Below are 25,635 nucleotides of genomic sequence, written 5' to 3' on the forward strand. Positions count from 1 at the left end.
AGGTCTCTGCTCCATCTCCTTGCTCAAAGACAGGCCAGCTTCAAAGTCAGAGCAAGCTTCTCAGGAACAGATGCAGCCGAGTTTTGAAAAATCTCTATATAGATGGCGATTCTGCCGCCTCTCTCTTGTGTTACACGTCCTCCTCCTCCTCCCGGTGGGAATTCAGAGCCACATCCTTTTCCGGGAATGATGTATATTCCTGGGAATGCACAATTTCTTTTTCACACAAGGAGGGAGTTAGATGAAGGGCTGGAGGACTTGCCTGTTGAGCAAGCAACACCCTGTCCTGAAGCACAGATGGGTGCTGGGGTGCAGACACGGCCCGTGACGGGCTGCAAGAGCTGCTGCTGCAGCAGCCCTTGGTGCATCTCTCTTTTGGTTTGCATTTCTGTTCTTGCTAGCTCATACCTTGAGCCTACTCCTGCTCTTCCTGCGCGCTTTGCTCACCCACCGCTTCAGGATCTTTCATCCTTCTCCTCAAATGCCTTTTGCAGAGAGGCTTTAATTTGACCCATCCAGTTCAGACTTCCATCTCACACCACACCAGTCTGCCTAAACTGGCGCCTTGCTTTTTGAAGAAGTCAGTATCCTGAGCCTGGTAAAAATTACCGATTCCCTTTTGAAGGTTTGGCTTCAATAAACTGAGACAGGAGCTCGCAGCTGCTCTGCTGAGCCCTTTGGCCCCCGAACCCAAGGCCCTCTCTCCTGCAGAGGTTCACCACTGCTACGGCAAAGCAGAGCGGTTCCAAACCCAAACATGCTTTCTAGTAGGTCACCACAACAAGCTAATCAAAGAAAAAAACCCCCAATTTACAGCAGATGATTTGCCTTACATGGGAATATAAGGACGAGCTACAGAAACAACCGCTAGCATGGCATCCGTGCAAAACTTGCAGTAATCTGTATTACTTACTCTAGGAGTAGAAATCCTCTCACTAACACATTTGAAAATAACCATAATTCAGCAGCCGCAGATGAACGGGTAACAGGGGTGTCCTACACCCCGTCAGTGACTGCCCTGCCCACAGCTCCTCTGGGTGGGAGGTGAAGCTGCAGCCTAGAGGCAAGGAAGATTTGGGAACTCGTGTCCCGCTTGGCTTTTCTTTCTGGGATAGTCGAAGTGTAAGACAAGGATGTTTGTGCATACAAACCCCAGGAGCTGGTCAGCTGTGCACCCCCCCAGCTCCAGAGGTCAGCAAGCTCGCTACAAGGGAGCGCCCCAGGACTCGCTCACAGGAACCATGAGAGCCCACCTCGCCCCGGCTCTGCCTGCCCTCTCCCGCTGGCAGCGCCGCTTCAGGTGTGACATACCTTCGGAGACAGATCATGCATTTTTCATTGTAAATCCAGCTCAGACGGAGGTCTGTTATGAGCTGGATTCCTTTTTCCTTATGAGTAGTCAGGAAAGTGATTAAAATTCACTTGTGCATGATAAAAAAAAAGCACCCGCGTTTATTTGTTCTCTCTAGTCTGCTCTTGTCTAGCAAAATTAAGGTCTGTGTCCTTATAAAACGCTTGCTTTTTATTTCTATATTCACAAATACTCTCTCTCTGCAGTACTAAGACTGGAGATACGGCTTGACACAAGCACATGCAATTACTGCTGGCAGGGTACTACCATGATTGTGGGTTTTTTCCTTCCTCTTGCAAAGCCTCGGCAGTAACGGCTGCTGCCGGCTCCCAGCAGAGGCAGGTGGCAGCAGTGGCGATTCCAGGTACCTGCAGGAACCTGCTGAACACCGTCCTGTGCTCCCGGAGTGAAGGGTTTAAGCGTGAGGACTCGAGATGCTCTAACCAAGGTCTTGTGCTTAGTTTCTGAAACAAAACATGCCTGCGAGACCAAAAAAAAAAAAAAAAAAAAGAGGTCACCCAAGTATTGTTTCAGCGGTATGTATTTCTGGAGTACGATGTTTCTAAATCGCGGTATTTTGGGTCTATGCAGTCAAAAATGAACCTTAACAAAGAGCATGAGCTGCTGTAAGAAAAACATGTAAACAGCGCTTACCCTTTTGTCCTGAGCTGTTCTCTGGATCACTGGGTGATGGGTTTAGAAACTGAGTATTTAAGAATAAAGGTTCTCATACTTTGTAAAAGTAGCTTGAAGACATTTTGTGCTGGCATGGTTTGATCCTTGTATTTCTACTTTGTATTTTCTTCATTTTTGGCAAATAAAGGACTTCTGAATTTTAAAAGCAAAACCTGTCTCAGTGGTGGGATAAAGCGTTACTGCTTGCTTCATCTCCAGCCGCTGCCCCGGAATCACGTTCCCTGCTGCTGCTGAGCTTGCACCACCCAATGGTTCCCTGTCAGCAAGCCTGGCACCTCCAAAATTCCAGCCTTTCTTCTCAAAAACCCTGCAGCAAAGCACTCCGACCACTTACCTTCCTCACATCTTCACCCTTAACATGGAGCACTGTCCCTGTGCTGACTCACCTGAATGCCAAGCTCCCGCATTTTAACCTGTCCTGAAAAGATAGATACCTCTTGGATCTTCTATGGAGAAGGAAAAAAAAAAAAGAAAAAGGAAAAAAAAAAAAAAAAAAAGGAAAAGTAATGCATTTTCTGATTTCATTATATGCAAATGCTCAAGCAGAATCACTGCATTCTCGTCTTCCTTCATCCGGGAGCCTGAGGGGTCAGCATTCCCTTGCATGCCTAAATCTGTCTATAGCACAGCCACTTTTTGGTGGGGACTTTGGATTTTTTTGGAAAATATCAGAGGCACTTCAATTTGAAATGTTAAATAGGACCAAAGAAGATGGCTTGCAACATTATCATTACTACTTTATATAGTAGTATATATACCTTTCAGAGTGAATTTTGTCAGCCATGCTGCATACCTGGAATGATTCTGACATGTAAAACTGTCCTTTTCTTATCATTTCACATCTCAGACAGTTAGTTAGCAATCAAAAGGGTTGTTATAATTTGTATAAAAATTCAATACATAAAAAATTGTCTGGGGGCGTGCGCTTCTTGCATATGATAAAAAGATGCTTTTATTCTGGATCACACCAGACTTGGCACGATTCATGCGCCACATCTGTATGATCTTTTTCTTGCAAGTCTATCAGAGTTTCATCGACCAAGCAGCTCCTTGCCGTGCCGGCGGGACCTGCCCTGGGAAGCAGGCTTTTCTGGTTGGATTTTCTGGTTGGCTGCTGCATTGCCACTCTACAGGATTTTTCTGATAGTACAAGATTTGATGGTGCTTACAGGGGGGCGGCCTCCAAGGTGTAAGGATGACACCCATGGAAGCAGCTGTGCCAGATGACACCCGTTAGCCGCCGCCTCAGTCTGTGATGATGTTTTAAAACTCATACGCACGTACAAGAACATCTGCAGGGGGTTCAGCGGGAGCAGAAGAGTCTGTGCTGATCCCGCTTGTCCACAGGCACCGCGCCACGGGGCGAGTCAAGGCAGAGAGCGAGAACATCACCTGCATGAATGAGCTGCTAGGCGAGCAGCACGGACAGCGCAATCCAAGTGTTCACTGCCAGTTTTGTTCCCCTGCCCCTCCTCCCTCCAGGATTTAATCCCAACCAGTGATTTCACTGATGTGCAATACATGGAAAGAGCCTTTCCACTCAAAATGAAAGTTTAGGTGTTTTCTCTTTCTCGAAGGAGCATCTTCCACACGTTCAGATCTGGATGGCCAAAAGCACCAGACTCTGTACCGCTACACATGACCACAAGTCCACCCCTTCCAGAAGGAGCCCCTGCTCTTTCCATCTTTGCAACATGTTTTCAGGCAGGAAGAATCCCACAGCAGAACGCTGGGTGAACTCTTGCTTTGTCTTTCTGATGCAGCTCTACAAATTACAGGGTTTTAATAAATTTTGGAAGTCCATCACCATCTTCAAGAGGACCGGGAAGAAAGGTCGCAATACCACGCGCTTCCTCTATGAAAAGAAGTCCCCAAGCAGCTTCGCCTGTGCTGCCGCTGAGGACGGTTCCCCAAGTCCGCAGCACGGCAGGAGGGGCTCCCGCGGCCGCTCCCCGTCAGCGATTCCCCGTGGCTGCCCACACTGGGCAGCCGGGAGCTGGTCCTGGCTGTGGGCCGCCTTGGACCCAGTTTTCACCCAGCTCCTGACCACAACCAGCGCGGGAAAGTCCCAGACCACTGCGCTGCTCGTACTGCTATAAAACAGAAACTAAGGCTCCTCAAACTAGAACCACTGCACTTGTTTTCAGCAACATTATGATCCTTTCCATTGCTCAGCTTATTCAAGAACAACTAGCCAGGAGGTGAAGAAAACCAAACCAAGCCAACCCTAATTTAAACAATTACAGAATTAGTCATCAACGGACTAAGTAGTATTTAGACAGTAAGTTTGACATATGCCACACTGATGCCCTTAGCAGTTGCAAAATAGAATTAGAAAACTAACATTTATTAAATCAATTTGAATTTTAATATACATTTCAAGAACGTGGCAGCATAAAAGGAAATGTTTTAGAAACAACCTGAATCTACCATTTGCAATTTTACATTAACGATCAGGTCTCTCCTGTTGACGGTTCCAAAACACACTTGACCTAAATTCTCCAACTTCTGGTACCATATTTAATGCAGCAGTGAGATAGTAAAGATTCCAAGTACTCCCACATTTCTGGACCAAAGGTACTATGTATTTAATTTAATGAAAGTCCTAATAAATGTACCATCAACAATCTCAGCAAAACTTAACAGCTCTGCAAAAGCATTCAGAAACAACCCATGCTGTGCAGTTTACTCCCCTTAAGTCAGACTCTGGTTTGGCTACTTTTCTTACACGTAGTGGACTAATAAACAGATTTACATTAGTAGGTTACTATCAAACCACCAAATCAGAAAATGGTAGGATCCTTCTGGGTCAACACAAAAATCACATACAAGTTTAACTAAATACATTTTAATAGGACATCATTAAATCTCATGAGGGCTAAAAACCACAGATCTTAGGTACTTGGGTTGGCAAATAAAGACAAGAATACTAAGAAGCATTTTCCACCATTTACTCATTATCAAAAATATTTTTCAACTCTTCTTGCAAAACAAAAACAAAAAAGTACAGACTGGACACGTACATCACATTTTTCTTCCTATGGCTTTAACCCCCCACCCTACCCACCCCACAAAAAAGACGGGGGGAGAAACAAACCAAAACCAACAAAAAGATCTGACCACATTCACAGAAAATGACACCATGGTACACTACAAAACAAAAGGAGGTGTCATTTGTGTCCAAAGGTTTTTGCTTATTTCTTAGGTGAGGAACCATCATTGTACATGCTTTGTGCTAAATCAAAATACACCTAACGCCGGGTTGGAAAGCGCTGCGGGGTCACTGGGTGAATAAGAGGAGAGATGGAAGCAGTAAAGTAACTCAAAAAAATTCACATACTATTTAACATGCTGTTGAAACAGGAATTGCCTTTTAAATTAGAAGGTAATGTTTTGTGTTCTAGTCAGCCCATGTTTCATTTGTGCTGTATCATTCAAAGAGGAGAAATTTCTGCTTTCACAAAGTAATCTGACTTTTTTTAGGCTGCCAATGAAGCCCTAAATGCAAGACACAATTATTCCGCTTGTACTCTTATTTAGGGATTACACCGAAATAAACCATTTCTGCATAAAGCTGAATTCCTACGAAGGCGCTTTCATTTTAACACTTTCTGAGGTAAGCCCTTTGACAACTTTGGGGTTTGTTTTTTTTCCATTTTAGAGCCTTTCAGCCCAGGTTGAAAAGCACTGACCTTCGAAAGCTATTTTCAACATATTAGCAAAAATTGAGATAGATTCTGGGTGAAGCGAGTTACATAGCTTATTCTGCCTATCAAACATCCAAAGCATGTGACCCCAGAGCACACCAAGCCCTCGGTCCCAGCTGGAAGATGCCCGTCAGTGAAGAACTGCCCTCACGGGGGGTGGGTCCCAGGCCTGCGGTGGCACAGACTCAACAAACAAACAAACCAACCACCCCCATGGTGGTAGCTGCTGGGGAGGTCTCCATGTATCCCAGGCACTGACTGGCAGCGGCCTCGGGGGAATCAGCCAAGGAGTCTTCCCATAACCCATAACCATTCCCCCGCCACCCCCTACCTTTTCTAGAAGGAACAACAGTGAAATCAGCAGGAACTCCCCGCCCCGCCCCCCCCCCCCCCCCCCCCCAAAAAAAAAAAAAAAAAAAGGTTGGAGGGAGGAGAGAATGGTGTTAATAAAACTTGAGGCTTCTTTGCATACAAGTAATTTTCTCACCCCAGCCAAAATAACTCAGTAACATGCCACACAAAGGGAGCGGGCACAGAGGGCATAACTGAGCAGGAACACGACCTGTGGAATTGTCAAGGGAAAAAAAAAAAAAAAAATGAAATTGTTAACGGGGATGATGCACCCGAGTCAGCCGTTCACACCCAACCAACTGATCATCCTGACCCTTGCTGGGGACTGAGCTGCTTTTTGGGCTATCAGCTTTTTCAATATATTTACTAATCTTTTTTTTTTTTTTTTTTTTTTTTAAACTGTTCCATAGCATAGATTACTAATTCTCACCATTGGAGATTACTTACCCTTTTCAGAGTGCCTTCTCCAGCTCGATGCTGCATTTCCTACAGGAAATTTTAGGTTATTTTCTAGCAACGGTGACTGTAACTAATCGATAATTATTTTTCTACACCAGGATGTAGCACAGTTTAGATGGACTAACTAGATACCACTTTTCTACGTTTAAGCAGAAGCTTTGACTGAGCACAAAGCATGATGAGGTACAATGAGGTTAACATACTCCTTGCCAAAGATCTTGTGATAAAATCATTTACATCAGCAATTGATCTCAAACTATGAGGTGCTGTAAGAACTAAAAACAGTTTTAGGGTAACTCCTCCATTATCTGCAACTATTTCCCAGACACTAATACACATAACATAGCAATGAAAAACACTTGATACAAGTGATCTAAACGCAGGAGCTCCAGCAAGTTAAACAGAACCATAGCTGCCTTAGAACTGTAGCAGTTCCCCTACTGACGGCAGGGAAAAGAAAGAAAGACTCAACAGTCGTATCTCATGTCTATAGCTTCATCCAAACTTTTATCATCGTGTGTACTGGCAGCTAAAAACGTAGTTACTGGTGACCCTGTCACATTGATTACACTGGTGCTTGTGCTGGCATTGCGCACCGCAATGCTTGTCACATTAATGCCCAAAGTAAGCCTAGTCTGCTCCAAGGCCTTTTCTGGCACTGCAAATGCCTCCAGCTTCTTCTCCCCATTAGCCATGTATGAGTTTTGGCAGCCACGGCATATGCAGTCAAGGCAGGCTTTGCGGTTAGAATAGCAAGGGCAGCGTTGGCCACGGCATGTAAGAACACTTGGATTTTGGGTGGCACGACCACATTTACACCCTTTCTTTTCTTGTGGCTTTTTATACACAGTTTTTGTTGGGCTTCCTGGCATAACATTACTGCTAGGAACTTTCTCCTTTGCTTTGTCTTTTGTTTTCAGCACCCCTGGTTTGGCTTTCGGGTGAGATTTCTTAGGGGCATGTTCTAAATTCTTTTTCATGCTTTTGTTAGACAGGAGCACAGTTTTACTTATTTTGGGAGTAGTGCCTCCATTAGGTACAGTTGCAATAGGCTGCAAAGACATTTTGTTTTCCTGTTTCACTGTTACAGGAGCCGATGCCCCCAGTGTTGGGCCACAGATGATGCTGGAAATGGGTAGAGGTTGCACCTTCTCGCTGTCGCTTTCTGATCGAGACCGCTTTCTGTTTAATTTAACTACCTTGGGCGTCGCCGCTGTACAGGAGATTCCGTGAGGAGAAGCATCTGTGGACATGAAAATGTTATGGCTAAGAGGTGGGGGAGAAAGCTGCAGGAAAGGGCCGTTAGTCATGTTTGCTTCCAAGGTGGGCTGCAAATTAGAATCACAGACTTCAGTATTTGAAACGGTCTCTAAGCTCCGGAGAACCTCCTCGACGCTGAGGAGGAGCGAGCCACCTGGTTTTATATCTTCACTGAAACTGCAGATGTCAATGCCTGTCGTACACAAGTCACTAGTAGAAACTGTGTCACACACAGGCTGCAAGCTGCTAGAGAGATCTTCAGTTTTTATATACTCTCCAGTGCTGCAGACATCGATCGTGTTTGCGTGTTCAGGAGAAGGAATATTCACTCCAAGTTTATCTACTGAAAGCCCATTACAATTGGGCAACCCGTTGATAACAGAACCTCTAAGATCAATGTTGTGTGTGCTTTCAGGGATTGATGTAAAACTAGCTGGAGGATCAGTTGTGAGTTCTGAGGTTGAAGGTACTGGGGAATGTGTCAAACACAAAGCCAAGGCTGTATCAGAAGATTTTTCTGTCTCTTCATGGAGTGGTGATCCATCTTTAAGCAAAGCCAAAAGATCTGCAGAACAATCAACTGCCTGGATAATATCTCGTGCCAGTGGAGTCTGCGTTATGTATTCGCAGAGTTTCTTATAGCAGTTCACTAAGATGCTTAGTTGCTTATTCTCCTCAAACTGTTCATAGTCCTTGCACCAGCTACATGACGGTTTCATCATCATCTTCTTGCCTTTACAAGTTTTGCAGACATAATGCTGACATGTGGAGTTGGTAGGAGCAATAGGGTCTTGTAGCAAATTTCCTAAGGAAAAAAGAAAGAGAAAGATTATGATGGACTCAAGGAAGGTTTGCAGGATAGTACGGAACGATATTTCTTTTTTGTACTATCAGAAACATTGCCTGAAAAGCAAGTCACCAGAAAACTGACATCTAAACAACAGCCTGTAAAAATTTTCACAGCTGCTTTATCTAGTTTTAATACAACGTTAAAAAACACTTAGAAGAAAACCACCACACCATAACATGTCGTGCTGCTGCAGCCTTTAGAAACACTCTCAACTAACACACTACCAATCCCCTCGTCCCCCCTCAGCAGTTTCTCTCATTGGAACTTACAAAACACACAAGATTTCTATGAATTTACCAGTAGTGCAACAACAAACTCCCATGAAGAGCTACTGCAGAGATCTTAATGACATTGGTGAAAACAAATGGCAACAGAGCAGAGGGAAACTCTAAAAGGAATGTAAAAAAGATGAAATATCAACCCCCAAAAGCAAAGAAGACACAGCAGACTTTGTTTTACTTTTCATTTAGCTGGGACTAAAAATACAGCCCAGCTTTGTGACAGTCAATGCTATGAAAAAAGCACCAAGTTTTTAACTTTGCAAGCAACAAGAACAGTTAAATGGATCCCATTAACTCTTATAAACACCAAATAAAACCCCCTAGTAATATATTTGAATAAAAAGGGGTGGGGGGGTGGGGGGGGTGGTAGAAAATACTATATTGCTCTCTAATAGATCACTCTTGTGCCAAACCAGAAGGTGCAACAAGGCGACTATTAACATAACCTGGGAAGCGCTGAGTCCCGGTTTTCCAATTCAAGGACACAAATCAGTGAAATAAAACTTAAAATAGTGGTACTGTCATAGTCACGATGCTTAAATACTTTAAAATGTCAACAACAGCTCATGTTCTGGGCTGGAGCAAAGAAGTCAGAAGAAAGGATTTTCTCTGACATCTTACCGTTAAGAATAAAAAAAACTAATAAAAATCAGCTGCGGAAGGAATCAACACACCTGACAGCACCGTTTCAGACACCCAGTACTGACAGTATGCAAGGTTATGTCTCCAGATCTCTGAAACTGTAAAAAACTGCAAGAATGTTTCTGTTTTTCCTTAAGAACAAACCAAATAACACGTAAGGATAAAAGGATGAAAGAAGAGATGTAACTAAAATTCTGTATAGAAACACTCCAACTAGCAACTATACCCAGAAAATGACAGTATTGCTTTGCTACTTCTAGCCAGCTCTAGGCCAGAGAGATACTCTTAACACCTAAATTAAATTCCAGAGTACCTATAGTCACCTGCTGCAAGAGGTTTGCCCTCCTCTCCCTGCAACAGACTTTCAGCTTTGATCAGACCCTTCTCCCCACAAAAAGCCTTGCTGAATGCATTACAGCCATCAGAGAATTCTCACCCAGATTTTCCCAAAGTGAAAACATACTGCTATGAACAAACGAATAAAATTAAACAATTTGGGAAGAGAAAGCAAAGTGCATACATTAACACAGTCCAAGATTTTAAAAATGTTATCAGATATAAGGACATTTTCTCTCATCACTCACTTGCCAAGGAGATTTTAATCTAGCACTTTGAAGGGACATCATTAACTGGACCTAGCTGAGTTGATGGTCAGCTAAGGAATGAAACCCAACTTTCCTACCCTCTAGTACTTTAGCCGAGGATCCAAGCCCTCAGGGAGAAGAGCCAGACATACTGTACTAACCCTTGGCTGTAGCAGCCCTTCAAATTACAAACCTGAAACTCTGCAGCTTCTGCCAGTGTTCCACCCCCTTCCTAACCTAACCCTCCGTGCTTTCCACAAACCGCTTTTGAAAATTCAGCTTTTGTGTGCCTGTTTAAATAGGAAATTTGTATTTGCACAGTAATTCTCCGCAACTCTCCTGAATTCCGTCGGTGAGCAGACTATCTCATTTTCCCTTTGAAATCTGAATTCCCTGGTACCTCTTTGGGAAAGGGCTGCTCCAGCCTTCCACCCGAGCTGCCTCTCAGTAAAAGTGGCTTAATGTAAACTGGGTTTTGAGCAACAAATAACAAGAGGCAGTGCTGAAGTGATCGTTTCATAGTATTTTCTTCGGAAATTGAGAGAAAATACAATTATTTAGAAAGCTGGGAGGTGGCATACTTCTACACAATGTCAAATGAGAGCTGTCGTTACAGGAGAAGCTGTAGAACAGAGGAAGGTTCAAAGCACAATTACAGCAACACCAGAAGGGAAATGCACTTCACGATCAGAGCCCAGGTGTTCAACTTTTCTTTGCTGATCTACTGAGGAAGGGCTGACTTGAGGAGAAGTGACTCCACAAGATCACCGTGAGAAGGCAGCAGCAAAACACTCTTCAATTTTAACAGTGAAGATTTAAGGCCAACAGATGGAACATGAAGTCACACAATCCAAGCTGCAGTGGAATTTTTTTTTTTTTTTTAAAGTTCCCTTTGAATGACATTAGATAAAGAGCAGTGCAGGCAGAGATGTCCACCATAGTCCTATGATTGAATTTGATTTTCTGAGAAGAGTCCCTAGCTCCCCCTGGGGAAAAACAAAAAGCAAGCTTGAAATCACATCAGCTAGTCTCAGAAGTCACATCCTTCAGCAGAAAGAGTTCACAAACAACTGTCCGTCCCTTCCGGATCCTTGGAGTCTTTCCAGCAGGACAAGCAGAAAGCCCTGTCCTGGCCAATGCAGGAGGCAAACACCCCTAACGCTCGGTCGGTTAATGCTTTGAGACTTCAGAAGCCATCGCACAACTACACACACCCACAGCAAACCAAAACCAAAACCCAGAACCAAAAGCCCACCACCATTAATTCCCAATGAAACAAAGCTGTTGGGTGTGCTCCTCGTGCCATCTTTAGCCTCCCTTTTGCTACTTAGGATGATAAATATGAGTTCTGATGATCAGTGCTTTACAGATTATGAAGCACTAAAATACTTCAGAGATGGAATCAAATAAACATTGTACCAAATTAACTTTTTTTTAGATTTTTTTTTTAAAAAAAGTCATCACCAACTGCACATTTTATTTCTCCCAAAATAATTCTGGCTGCAACTGTTGAATGGGTACAAATGCTAAAAAAGATACCGAAAAATTTGTATTTTCCTGAAGCTTTGAGGAAAAAAACAGACGGACAGACAAAACACTTCACATGCTCTCACTGAAGGGAAGAACAGAGCGAGTTCTACTCTCAGTAAATGCCAGGCAACCTACATGGGAGAGACATCAGAAATGCCTGAGCTGGGGGAATATTTTCAGCTTGAGCTCATCTCTCATTGAATATTCATTCTTCAGTCAAAGCTGCTCTCTCGTATGGATTCTGTGGCACCTATCACTCTCTTCAGCTTTAGTATTGTTAAGCTAAAAAAAGTCAACCATGAGATGCAAATTGATACAAAATTAAGTTTCCTTACTTTTAAAACTCAGGGGATGGTATCAAGTCAGTAACATGTCCCAGGAAGACAAGAGCGGAGCTGCTACCCAGAATCTGGAGGTACCTCTGGGACGTTCCAAACTGCTGGATGGTACAGGCTCCCCAGGCACAACGCGCCAATGCTCCTTTAATGCTACAAATTACAAGATCTTCCCAGATTAAGATTACGAACCGTGAAAATAAAGCTGGGCAGGATTCAGAGATGTTTTCTAGCCCACCCTCAACCTCCTAAGAATAACCGTACCGAGTCAGACCACAGACCCATCTAGCCCAGCAGCCCATTCCAGTGGGGGCCAGAAGCAGATGCTTACAGCACGGAGCAAGAAATCGGAAAGCAAAATCTTAGTACTTGCCCAGCTTTTAACCATTATGGGTTAACCATTTAACAGATGGGGTTTCCACGTACTCAGTAACCCTTCTCTCCTTAGGGTTGCCTCCTCTCCCCTTTAACTATTTCAAATGTAACCACCGCAGGCTTTGACAAGGAGGGCCCTGGTCTGCCCTCCACTGTGCTGAGAATGAGCTTTTTGTTTCAAACATGACTCTTACTAGTTCCACTTGGCAATTTCTGGATCTTGCATTGGATGAGGCAAGTCAATCCCTATCCCCCTCTTCCACACTGCTTGTGGTTTTACAGACATCTACCACGTAACCCTCCGAGTTGTCCCTGTTCCAGACTGTACAGAAGTTGTTCCTTACATTGGATCACCGTTCTCCTAACTCTTCCACAGTGTGCGTGGTTTTTTTTTAAAGATAGGGGGACCACAACTGCAACAACATAAGATACAGGTGAATTACAGCTTCATACACTGCCATAATAAAGTTCTCCACTTTATTCTCTATTCCAGTGCTGATTTTTAGCATTTGCTTTTCTTTTTTTGGTTGATACTCAGCACTGAGCTGACATCCTCATAGAGTTTTCTACTGCGAGGCTGAGATCTCACTCTTGGCTGGCAGCCATCAGAGCTACCCCTTTCTATAAATTTACAAGTGTACATAGATCTGCAAGATATAAAAATGGTGGGCTCTGAGAAGTTAATATGTTTTGCATGTTTATAATTTAATATTTATCTAAGCTAAATTTAATTTGTCATTTTATGGCACAGTCATTCATCTCCATAAGATCTTGCCACAATTACTCAACGCAGGCTTTCATTTTTACTACCCTGAAGAGCTTGGTATAACTAAACTTTTGTCTCATCTCTTCTCACCCTCTTTTGCAAGGGGTGTATTAATATACCAAAAGCAAAATTAGATTCTTACCAAGCCTCCAATGACAGGCCTTCCCTTAACAACATCAGCTCTTAACTATCCTGCTTGCAGAAACGTTGACTAAACATCTACATTAATATGAGCACTTACAATTATGCAGAATATACAGAGGAAATACTTTTAATATATTATTTACAAAATATCATAGCTGTCCTGGAAAGGCTGCTACCAGGAGGGAGGTCATTGAAACCACAAGGAATACTTCCTATTGCGTTCCTTAATGAGCATTACTTCACAGCTGCAGGAAGAGGGGAAGCATCTGCAAATCATATCTCACAGACCAAAGGGAGGAGAAGAATTGGGAATCAAAGCAATTGTTAGGTGTATATATGCAGCAAATGTGCTCCAAATGGATGAAATTCACTCAGACAGACTTGAATTGAAACAGGCCACCTCCTTCCACTCTCATCTATCCTCAGCAAAGGCAGAAATATAATGCCCCAGAAAAGGGGCTAAACACACGTAACTACTTTAGCGCCCTTGCAAAAGCTACTGAAACATAACATACTGCCTTTTTCAACAACTGAAAAGTCCTAAGGATGTTGTTTATTATTTATTTATTACTAAATTAAATCTTGATGAAGTAAACTAGAAAAAATTACGTCCAATTTTTTTACAAGTATAAATAAATGTATCACCGGGGGTAATCTGCATTTGTCTGCCAAAACAGTCTTTAATCCTTGACTGCATTCGTGTCACCAGAAATCACCCTTGTTTCGTGGGGTGCAGGAAGCACGCGGAAAGCTCAGCAGCCCAGCCCTCTACTCCTTTCCCTCTCCACCTACTGAGGCGGTGTTATCTGCTACACAGTGCAAGTACGACTGGCATCTGTGAAGAAGGGGATAAGATGGAAAGAAGGAAGGTAAGAAGGCAGCTCACCTGCACCAGTTAACCTGTTAACATCAAACGTTACAATGACCATGACTTCATTTTTAAACCAAGATTACAAAAAGCTTCTGTGAACTTTGGATTAGTCAAACAGAAATTCTGCAGCTCTGTCAATCTAGCAAGTTTTAAAGAACAGGAACCTATAATCAAATGAGGCACACATACTTCTGCATTACGCTTAAAATTAATATACGGCAAGCACATCAAAGTAATAACAGAAGCTGGAAATTTAGCAGTTGGACCGCTACACTTTCAGAATTGTCACTTAAGGATTAAACATTATCTGATCATTTCTACTAAAATAATTAGCAATAGGTAGCAAGCTCTAATAAACTGCTACATTCAAGCTTCAGAGTTAACCCCTCCTGAAGGATGGGAGCTAGCTCTCACCGGCTGGCGATGCCACTTGACAGGCTTTTTGGAGCTCAGCTATCCATCTACCAGCAGCTCAAGCACTTCAGCTGAAGCAGCCTCTGCAACTCCCTGCACTGCTCCCTCCTTCAACCCCACACAGCATCTCTGCATCTGACAAATTATCAGCTAGATCCCACTTTAGAATAATCTGACTGTAGCTGTATGAGGTTTCAGAGCAAAACATGCAAAAGAAAAATGCCATCATAAAAGCAGTAGCATTTTCAGAGTTTGGTAAAAAAAAACCCCTAAAAGCACTATTTGCAAAACTATTTGATGATAGACAGGCAGGCATATGATAAGTAGTGAAAAGGTCTGTTAGCCATCTGCAGAGAAAATAAAACAAATGTGTAAGATCTGTTTTATATGGGTGACAGATCTGGATGCTTACTAGAAATGAAGATAACTAAATACATTCAAAACCACAGAAACTTCAAGAGAGGTTTGCCAAGGACAAGACAACAGTGAAGGGGTGAAGTGCTCAGGGCCAGGCTGGATGGGGCTTGGAGCAGCACCCTGGGCTGGTGGAAGGTGTCCCTGCCCGTGGCAGGGGGGTGCAACTAGATGATCTTTAAGGTCCCTGCCAACACAAACCGTTCTGTCATTCTGTGGAAAGTCGCCTTCCACGGATCTCAAGCCCTACCACAAAGCCCTTCCAAGCCGTACACTCAAGAGGGTGGGTTGAGCCACGGTCTAGCTGACACATTTCACAAACACTGCACTGAAGTCGAGGCAGATTCACCAGATGGAGGTTTGTCCTACCCCTGCCCTGACAAACTGTCCCAGTTAGAAAAATGTTTGGCAACCGTTCTCATCATCCAGAAACCTGCCACATCACCTGGCTGAGGTGCCGCCTATCACCCAGATATCCCGCACCCACCTTCTGGCGTTCAGAAAATACATCAGCATCTGTAGCGGCCACGCTCTTGGTTTAGAGGCAGGAAGACGCAAGATATTTGCAATGTTACTAGCCCAAAATTTTGAACCTGCTATCTACAAAATACAAATTGTAACTAAGAGGAGTTCACAATGACAACACTATAAATGTACTTATCATTTAATGCTTTTTGTGAGACGTTTTGTAGACAGAAATAGTTTTATTCAGCCAAAAACTAGACTCAGAAAAAAACTGCCCAAGACTTTCAGCAGACAAACCTCTTTCAGCCCTGAAACAGTAAGTTTACCTGTAAACTAAATGATAGTATTTCTTCCTGAAAATACCACCTTGCTTTTATAGATCACCACAACTACAACAAAAGTGCCACTAGAATTTGTCCAAAGACAAGCATTGACAGATTCCTCATCAGGTGAAATGGAAACGTGAAGGGACACACACTAAAAAAGCATTAAAAGCATTTTTTTTTTTTCAAAATTTTATCAGAGAAAACACTCTGTTGGCTGCTGAGTATTTCTCAGCATTCTCCATCAACAAACAACTATGAAAAATTAGCTACAGAAGTTATTACCCTCATACAGGGATGGTTGTGACTAAAGAAGCAATGATTGTATAACCCTTTGGAAAAAAAAACCTGCACTATTTTTGTCTGAACATCATGGGAACCCAAGTTAACCACGATAAGACTACAGTCAGACTATTTTTCTGCATTATCTGGAGAAATACAGTCAACCTCTTTACCTAAAGTTCAAGGAAAAACCCCAGAAATAGGACAACAAATTGCTTTTAAACTGTAGAAGGGACTGCTTTGTTCTCTGGCTCCACCCCTTGCATAATAACTTTGACATAAATATGTTCTGTTGTTTATATTTCTGTTTGAAAGCCTTAGTGTTTACAACATCACTGACTGGAAAAATTCTAAATATATTTTTAACAAACTAGATGGGCTGAGTTCAAACTTTGTCGTGAACAGACTTTAAAAAGTTTTTTAAAAATTCATCTTTTTCACCATCCAATGTAGAATTTTCATGTAATGATGTTTTCCAAAAGTCAACGTTGCTGTACTTTATGAGGTTTTAAATACCAAAGTTAACATTTCTCCTATGGGTACAAGATTAATTTCACATGTTTCTATGCACACACTCGTAAGAGTTAAAACATGCTTTGGAAGTTATAGATCAAGTTGATCACATTCTCTGAGCAAACAAAAAACTTGTGACAACTACTTCTTTCCCACCAAACAAAAATGCTTACACCATCACAATTAACCATGCAATCTTTAAGTAAACTGCTCTTCAAGGCCACTGGAGAAGGGGCAAGCCCTGTGCTATGGCTGCAAGGCTCAGAAGACAGAGAATAATAAATTACATCATCAAAGGACTTCAGAGTGACTTCCACCATAAGAGCAGGGAAATCCTTACTACCTGGAAAGCACAGTGCTCAAGAAAGGTTGTGATGTGCATTATTTCTCAAGTCATATACTAGATGCAAAGAATCTTTTCTGGCCTCACAAAGAACTCCCAACATAATATACAGCAACTGCTTACTCCATATTCAGTCAACCTAATCTGTAAATCATAACATAGTAAGAAAACAAAACCAAAGAAACCTGTGTTTGAACACACTATGTCCATAGACCCAGACAAATAAGTTGTCACAATAAAGATGCCTCTTGGCAACACATTAACTTTTCTTTAAACACTCTGAAATGCAATCAGTTTAATCAGTATCTTCAGATGACCATCAGAACCTGTCCATCATCTCCCACTGCTTCAATGAGAAATACACCCTCATCTCAAATCGCATCAGAAGAGAATATTGCAATCTTCACTTTGCAACCTTCTTCTAAAGCTCGCTATCAGGCAGCTGGTACGGTGGAAACCACAGTTCTGCTCTTCCTACTCCTCAGTTTTGTTCTAAGACAGTGGAGTATTTTTAGTTTAGAAACCAATTTAAATTCAACTGGTAGAAATTTATGTTATCGAAATGTATGCAGTGTGATGCAGACAACCTTGAAAAAGCAATTCTCCCAGGATTTAAAAACAGGAAAGGGAAACAGGGAATTTAGGTAAGGAGATTTTAAGAGGAAGAGAAATCATTCACCATGGTCTTGGCTAAAAACTGGTGTATTCAAGAGCTGTGCAAGTGGACGTTTTATAGACAGCTGCCCATGCTGTTTATCTCCAAAACATGAAGAAAAAGAATACCAGCAGCAGAAGGTATTTGATAAGTACTTAGTCCCATTGTTCATGCTCCCCAATGGCTGTTTCAGAGACTCTGGTTATTTTGAACATTCTTCAGAAACTGAGAAGTATTTCAGCAACTATTCATGTAATTTTTTAAGGAGAAAACAACATGCTTTTTAAAACTACCAATATGTGATAGCTGGACAGTATTTTTCATCATTGAAACCAGAGGAAGTAAGAAAATGTAAATGAAAAAACACCTTAAAAAAGGCACTGATCCAGATCACTTTTCAAACATAAAAGGCAACTCTGATCTGGCAGCACAGACCATGAATCGGCCTTCACTCTCCTTAACCTAGCGAGAACAGGCAAGGAACCAGAGTTCTAGGCTAAACATTTCCATCACAACACTTAAATACGCTTTTTCACTTTAAAACTATAGATATCCAGGCTCACTTAGTCATGGCTCACATCCCAAACAGAAAATCCAGTACCTTGCACATAATTAAGTTTTATTAGTAGCGGGAATTTGTTTCTTCTGCCTTCTTCCATCTCTGTGACTAGAAATTGAATTTTCTAGAAAGTTTCAATCTATTTAGATGTCACTCAACGATCTTCTCTTCTCCAAAGGCCATCATGTAACTGCTGCATGCCTCAGACTCTCAGTACCACCAGTGGAAAAAAAAAAAAAAAAGACTTTGCTTACTCCAGAGCCGTAATTGCCTTGCACGCCACTTGCTTGTGGCGCTTCCCCCCTTAGATACTTGTAGAACTTTTCGTAGGAAAGTTTATTGAAACTGTACAGGTCTAATTCACATGATTTCCCAATGACAACGTACAGCCTAAAGTAAGAAGCTCTACTTGGGATCCATAACACAGCCACCACGAAGAGCTAGAGACAAGGGGGCCAGAGGAGGTCACACCATGCACTGGCTTACGAGGGGCAGCAGTCAGAACTGCGGAAGCAACGGAGAATTAGCTCAGTGAGGGGCAAGGAAGAAGAGGAGGAGCCTTCAGAAGTCCAACAACACAGACAAGATGGCATAAAGATGGAAAATTTTATGCAACTCAATATACCACCAACTACGGAGAAATTTCAAACCTAGCTGGCAGAATGAGTTCCAAAAGACTCACCTTATAGTGACAGTATACATTTTCCAAAAGACAGGCTAATACTTTTACACAAAAGCAGGATGGAAATAGCACATCTACACTAATCTTTGTATAGGTAAACAAAAAGTCAACTCCTTTTTTGTATTTTTGGTAACTCATGCTTGGGAGTTCCTTCCACCATGCTACTTTATCATTTAGCCTTCAACCCTCCAACTAAAATCATACAAGCGCTATCTCAAAACACTTGACAGGGGCTGTGTAAGGTATGAGTCTGTACCGTCATGTTGTTTCTTTGTTCCTTCCCACCCCTTAATCTCCCTTAAACCCCATGTTGTCTCACATCCCTTTACTTAGATGACAGGATGTTTAGGGAAAGAACTATATTCTTATCCTGTATTTCTACAGCACAAGCTACAGTTGGGTTCCTGGCGGAATGTGAAGCGTTACACCCTAAAGCCAGGCAACCTTTCAAGGACTTGCACATTCTAAATTGGCAATCTTTCACACATCTTTTAAATATCTCTCTGAGGTTCCAGGACGAAGTTTTCCACTGATAAAAAGCTGAGCCGATCTAACTGGCAATCTCTCTCTTATAAGCATTTTAACCAAATTTCAAAAAAGGCTGTTAATGCTGAAAAGCCAACTGAACTTTTGAATGACTTGCAGTAACCTACGTAGTATCTGGAACAGAGAAAAGCGCTTTTTAGGAAGATTTTTATCCCAATAGGCAGTACTTTTAGAACACAGACATGTGTTGCATAAATTCTACTAACTATTACGTGTGGTATTAACACGCAATTCTGTAATAATCACTTCAGTCCAGAGACTAAAACTCAGATTTCACATCCTCAAACACAAAAGGCACATACCTTCTGTCTAATGCATGCTCAAGAGTAGTTATTTTTAAGTTTTAAAAGCTCTAGGAAATACCATCTTATACATCCCCGTAAAAGGATGATGCATTACCTACACCACCATCTAGGAAACTATCACACGATCACACTTAAATCCTAGAAACATACACAGTGGCACCATCAACATAATTTAACCTTTACAACCCATTAGGCAAGACAGAGACCTCAAATCCACCCAGAACAGATTTAGTTGACTTACAACGGCATATTGTGTTTACATTATGACTTTCTACTGATGGAACTTTGTGTGTGCCAGTTTGAATCTAAAATCAGAGCTTTAATTAGAATTTCATAATAACGTGGGTCCAAAATCTTCTGCCACACCTACTATGTGAGCTGGTTTAAAAGACTATCAGACCAAAAGAAAATTAGCTGGCTTATGGCTAGTGCATTGAGAAAACAGTGAAAGCACAATAATGTTAGTTGATTTATGTAGCTGTCACTGATTTCTTCTAAAAACAACTGTCTCAAATTAAAGGGGCAATCTTGACTGCGGAATTAATACCTACAGCATAACAAAGTATTACAGAAAGCATTCAGAGAGATTACATACTTAAGAAAGCCTGATGACATAAGGGGCACTAATTTGCGGAGTAATTTTCCCAAGGGAAGTCCTAGAAGTCCAACACTTGAGACTTTAACCAAGTGTAGGGGGTTTATGCATTATTGATAATTCATGCACCGTTTCTCCAACAAAGCACGACTGTTAAACATTTACAGTGAAGACCGCATTCTACTAAGTTCTGTGCAAGCAAAGACACGCAACTTTCCACATACACGAACCCCAACCCAACTATTTGGATCTCATGGTCTAAACAGACAAACAGGGTAGAAAGAAGCAAGCGTCTGAAAAGCTTTTAAATATTTTCAAAGAACGTACACTGTAAAGTTTTGGGTGGTCATAGCACTCACTCTTGTGATCACAGTATCTCACAAACCAATCTTTATTTCAGCATTTAAACTCTACCTTTTAAAACACTGAAGCCAAAAAGGTTTTGACAGCTGGACAGGCTTCAAACAACCTTAAATATGCAGACAGTGTAACAGCTCTTAGCACTAAAACATACAAGAGAAAAGAAGTATTTTTAAAATATCATAGCAAGGCCAGGAGGCCAAAGAGAGAAAGAGGCACCAATATTCACCCGTGGCAGGAGTGGGAGAAAAGGAAAACAAAAGCAAACACGAAGGTCGATTTGCCTTTACCAGTCTTGAGCTGAGGATTTATGAGTGCTGGTCAACACCAGAGCGGACAGTTTTGTAGCGGGCAGGACCACACTCCCATGACTAACTGCCTGCAGGTTCAAGACAGACACTTTACTAACTCTGCAGGGCAGAAACCGTATTTTATTGTATGGCTTTGCAAAGAGCCTGGTTTTTACTGAGGCCTCGGTATGCTACCACGCTGCAAACAGGAGCCCAAGACACAGAGAGCTGATACGGGGGAACTGCTCACAAAGTATTTGAAACAAACAGCAGCTACAGCTATCTGAAAGCTAGCTGCTGCAGAAAAAAAAATATATATATAAGCCAAAACAATAACCTTAAAATTCAAATAAAATAAGGGGTGAAGAGAGAAAGTGGAACAATCAAGAAGTTTGTAAGGAGGAATATCCATGGAGGCACAAGTCAATAGAAGAAAAACTAAAAAGCGTGGTTTGCTCTACCAAACTGTGTGTGACAGAAAAGCCAAGCAAGAAAAGCTGAAGAGGAGGAAAATAGCTCAGGAATTTGGGCAGGGACAAATTAAAGATAGTTGAATTCAATAGCACAGAGTGTAAAAATAAGATTGCAAAAGGCCAAGAAGGGAAGAAGTCAAGGCAATGAGAACAAAGAACACATTTCAGAAGACCAGTCTCAAAGCAGAGTGGCCAGATAGCACAGTAGTTAGAAACACGTAGCCCCTATGTAAGTATCATTTTTTTTTAAATCAGAAAAATATTAGCATATTTTTAGGAAAAAGCAGCCTGCTGATTGACCAAAAGCAAGAAGGATTTATGGGAAAAAAAAGCAGTTAGGGATTGGAATGAGCAGGGCCCAAGGTAATAAGCAAGAGATCAAGCGCCAGAGGTGCATCAATATTGACATCAGGGTTACGTGGGGAAAAAAAAAAACCTTCGACGAATTATTTCAGGAAATGACGATGCAGTGATCCTGGGAACAGGCTCCCTCTCTCCCCAGTACAAACAGATCTCTATTTTCTGACTTTAAGTGGGAGGAGCCAATAGCTACAGGATAGGAAGCATCCAACACTAGCTTAGCAGCCTCAACAGTTGAAATCCTGATCCTGTAAATAAATAAAATATTTTAACTCTATAAAGCCAAGCTTTCATGCTGACCAAGGCTCCAGAAGAAAGTTCAAGAAAGGCTGTCAGTTTATTCCAGAGCTTCCTACCAGGAACAGACACGTGCCCCCACTTCATCAGCACAGCAGAATGCAATTCCTTCCCAATGTTCCCTAGGCTGCAATACTGAAATTCCAGATGCCTGCCCTTGCCCACAAAACTCAGAATACTTTTTTTTTTTTTTTTTTTGGGGGGGGGGGGGGCGTGGGGTGGGGGGTGGAGTGGGGAAATCCTAGCAGACTTTCAGCCTATTTGCTTTTTGTGGTAATTATTTTTACAGGGCAATTATCTGCCACACACACAAATCCAAATATTGTTTCTGTGTGCTTCAAATTCCTGGTTTGCAATCTGAATTACTTTTTTGCTCTTTACATTGCGGGGGGGGGGTGGGGGGCGAAGGGAAAAGTTCTCCTTTCCCTGCCTCTATGCTCTGTATATTGTTTTGAGGATCTTTTACCACGCTTGCTCTTAGTCATCGCTTTTTAAAAGCAATTAACACCACCATAACAGGGTATTCCAATAACCACTAATAACTACCACAGCCTTCAGGAAATAAAGCGGGTGAGAAAGCGCCGCGTTTGGGGGAAAACGCGCTCTCCCAGCAATCCCACGGGATTATTTTCCGGCCGGGCTGCGGGGCTCGCCGCCCCCCGCCGCCCCCCCGAGCAGCGCGGGCCGCCCCGGCCGGGGGCGGTGAGCCCCGCCGCAGCCGCCCCCGCCCCGCCGGGCAGGGCCAGCCCGCCGCCCCCGCCGCCCGCCCACGTGGGCCCCACCGCCCCCCGGCGGCTCCGCGGCGGCGGGGGCTGCGCGGCGTGCGGCGGGGCGTGAGCCCGGCGGGGCGGGGGGGCGGCCGCCGTGGCGGGGCAGCGCGGCCCAGGGCCGGCCGCGGCGCCGTGCGGGGCGCCCCGGGGGGAGGCTCATTGTGCAGGGAACAAAAGAAAGATCCTCACCGCAAACGCAGCAGGAGAGGGACTGCCTGAAGTAGGGCAGGAGCTTGTTAATCTCGGTAAAGGACTGGGGATCCCCAGGGTCGTAGTTGAGCACCAGGCGGCTCGCTGAAACGTAGAGAGCAGTGGCATTCACCGGGTTCATCGCAGCCGCTCGCACGCCGCCGGCTCCGGGGTGAGAAGAAAGCGCGGCGCCGAGTCCGTGCCGGCCGAGGGGGCAGGTGGCCCCGGGGCGGGGGCAGGCCGGGTGTCACCTTGGTCCGGGGCCACCTGGAGCCGCGCGGCGGCGGCAGCGCGGAGGCCGCGGCGGCCCGGCGGGCCCTGTCAGAGGGGCCGCGCTGGCTCCTCCTCCGCCTCCAGCGGGGCCTCGCTCCCGAGCGGCGGCCTCGGCCCGCCCGCGGCCGCACAGCGCAGGGAGGCGGCGGCGCTACTCCAGGCTGCGGGCCATGCCGGGCCGCCCTCCCCCGGGCCCTGCTCCTCTCCGCGCGGGCGCTTCCTCGGCCGCGGCGGGCCGCGCCTCAGCGGCGGCCCGGCATGGCGGCGGCCGCAGGGAGGAACCGCGAAGCCAGCTCAGGGCGGCGGCGGGCCGGGCCGCGCTGCCCGATCCGGCGGCGGGGGAGGGAGGCGGATGCACCTGGGCCTCAGCGCGGCCGCATCACCACGCCGCCGCCGCGGCCTCCTCCGCGGGGCCGGTGGCTCCTGCCTGCGCGGCCGCGGGGCGGGCGCCGCTCGCGGGGCAGGATCCGCCGCCCGATCCGCGCCGCAATGTCAATAGCAACCGTTAGATCCAACCGTCACTGCGGAGCCATCGCCGCTGCCGTCTAGCGCCCGACACTGCGCATGCGCGCCCGGGCCGCTTCCCTCCCCGCAGCGGGGGCCCATCCCGCGGCGCGGGGCGGGGGGAGCGCAGCGCCCTCTAGCGGGGCCCGGGGCCGCCCTCGGCCTGGGCGCGGCGCCGCCTGAGGGGACCGAGAGGGGCGGGGGGGCGAGCGGTCGGCACGCCGGTGGCCTCGCCTCAGCGCAGCCGGCACGGCGGCCGGGCCGGCGCTGCCTCGCCGGGCGGGCGGGGTCGGTGGCCGGCGGCCGGCACCCCCCCCCGCCCCGGCGGGTCGGGTGTCCCCCTGGCTTGGGGCCTCCGGGGCCGAGCGGCCGGGCGCGGGCTGCGCGCCCCTGTCATGGCGAGCGCCGCTTCCCTCCGGGGCCGCGCCCCGCCCGCGGCCATCCCGGGACCTGCGCCACGGCTGCCGGGCGCTCCGGTTCCGCCCGGGCCTCAGGGCCGCGACGCCCAGGCCCCCGGCCGACCGGCACGGAGCGAGCCCGCTGTGCCTGCCCTCGGAGCGGGAGGGCTGCCGGGCCCGCCGAGGGCCGGGCCTCACAGGGGTTGGCCCAGGAGCCGCCTGTCCCTGGGTGCCGGCTGGCTGCCCCAGCGGCTACCGCTGCCCGCCCGCCCGCGGCTCTGCAGGCCGAATGGGTCACAGGCCCTCCCGCTGCCCAGCCAGGGCTCCGCAGGCCGAATCGGTCACCTCCCGCTGCCCAGCCAGGGCTCTGGAAACCCCAGCCTATAACAGGGCAGTGGATATCCACAGCCTTGGGTTAGGTACGACCAAGGTGTGGGCACAGGAAGGATTTTTTTTTTTTATCCTGGCGGGTTTTAGATCACTGGGGACATACGGAAGGACCTTTTGCTGTTTCCACTGTAAGCACCGCTCAGGCCACTCACAATTGCAGGGTGGTTGGGGTCTGAAGGGACCTCTGGAGGTCATCTTGTCCAAGCCCCTGCTGAAGCAGGTTCCTCTAAAGCAGGTTCCACACACCTCCAGATCCTGTGCTGCAACACTGCCAGGGCCATCAAGGCAGCCCTCTCCCTGCTCCTCAGGCCTTTTGGGGAGCTGTCTGATAGAACATCTCCCCTTTCCCACTTGTCCCCTCTCTGTGTTCACCTAGAGTTGCCCATGTTAAAATCAAGGAGTTCCACTTGTATATTTCTGTTCCTTGTTCTCTTTATGAATTCCCCCAGTGTTCCAGCCCAACTCAAAAGAAGCGTGCATACAAAATACAGGAATTTGGGTCTTGACTCCAAATACACATTTAGCACGTCTGATCCTTATCGAGCTGTACAGCTCGTTCCCCATCAGACACTGTTTTCACACACCCCACGTACAACCCCTGTGTGCTCGGTGCATTTCCCATATTAACAGGCATACCTACAACAACCCCCCACGCCACCCTTTGACCTCCCAGCAAACACTAAATATGCTGTTTCTGGGCTGTAACTCTCTGCACGCGTTCAGTCACTAAGCTGACTTCATTTCATGGCACAGCATCTTCATTCTCACTTTCAGCCTACATGGATATTGCCCATAAGATACCCAATTCTTTCTTCAGCTTACTGCCAGAAACACCTTACGTGCTGAACCAAGCCAGCAAATTGAAATAACATGTAAGCAATTTCCCACCAAGTACACGTTCTTTGTACACTTCCCGGCATTGCATCCTCTGCCAAACTCCAAACATACAGTGTCCTGAACACTCTCATCTCAACCCCTCCCACCTATACCTCACACTGCTCTGGCTGTTCTGCAAGGAACTTACTTGACACCT

General features: G+C 45.3%; 1 protein-coding gene and 1 long non-coding RNA gene across 4 annotated transcripts; both read right to left on the reverse strand.

Annotated features, from left to right (window-relative positions):
* Positions 1-1,791: 1,791 nt before the first annotated feature.
* On the reverse strand, positions 1,792-6,141 carry LOC114016518 (uncharacterized). Its single transcript, XR_003561007.2, has 3 exons — positions 3,217-6,141; positions 2,434-2,493; positions 1,792-1,831 (listed from the first exon to the last, which is right to left on the reverse strand). It is a non-coding gene; the product is annotated as an uncharacterized LOC114016518 (long non-coding RNA).
* Positions 6,142-6,158: 17 nt separating this feature from the next.
* MSL2 (MSL complex subunit 2) lies at positions 6,159-23,835 on the reverse strand. 3 transcript variants are annotated; one of them, XM_055723225.1, is made up of 3 exons: positions 23,038-23,118; positions 12,047-14,166; positions 6,159-8,629 (listed from the first exon to the last, which is right to left on the reverse strand). In XM_055723225.1, exon 3 carries the CDS (start codon positions 8,547-8,549, stop codon positions 7,032-7,034), a length of 1,518 nt encoding a protein of 505 aa, XP_055579200.1. In that variant the 5' UTR covers positions 8,550-8,629; positions 12,047-14,166; positions 23,038-23,118; the 3' UTR covers positions 6,159-7,031. The 3 variants fall into 3 exon arrangements, with proteins under 3 accessions (XP_055579200.1, XP_055579199.1, XP_027664742.1); XM_055723224.1 differs by lacking the exon at positions 12,047-14,166 and having other exon boundaries at positions 23,038-23,835; XM_027808941.2 differs by lacking the exons at positions 12,047-14,166; positions 23,038-23,118 and adding an exon at positions 18,213-22,274.
* Between the last annotated feature and the right edge of the window lie 1,800 nt (positions 23,836-25,635).

The sequence above is a fragment of the Falco cherrug genome, chromosome 11 (assembly GCF_023634085.1).
Source record: "Falco cherrug isolate bFalChe1 chromosome 11, bFalChe1.pri, whole genome shotgun sequence".
Lineage (NCBI taxonomy): Eukaryota > Metazoa > Chordata > Aves > Falconiformes > Falconidae > Falco > Falco cherrug.

Bases quoted from the DNA above. Each gene is read 5' to 3' on its own strand.
- MSL2 (XM_055723224.1), bottom strand. From the start codon at position 23,179: ATGAACCCGGTGAATGCCACTGCTCTCTACGTTTCAGCGAGCCGCCTG. The intron at 8,630-23,037 runs GTGAGGATCTTT...TTTTTTCCTTAG, and splicing joins CCTCTCCTGCTGCGTTTGCG to GAAATTTGCTACAAGACCCT.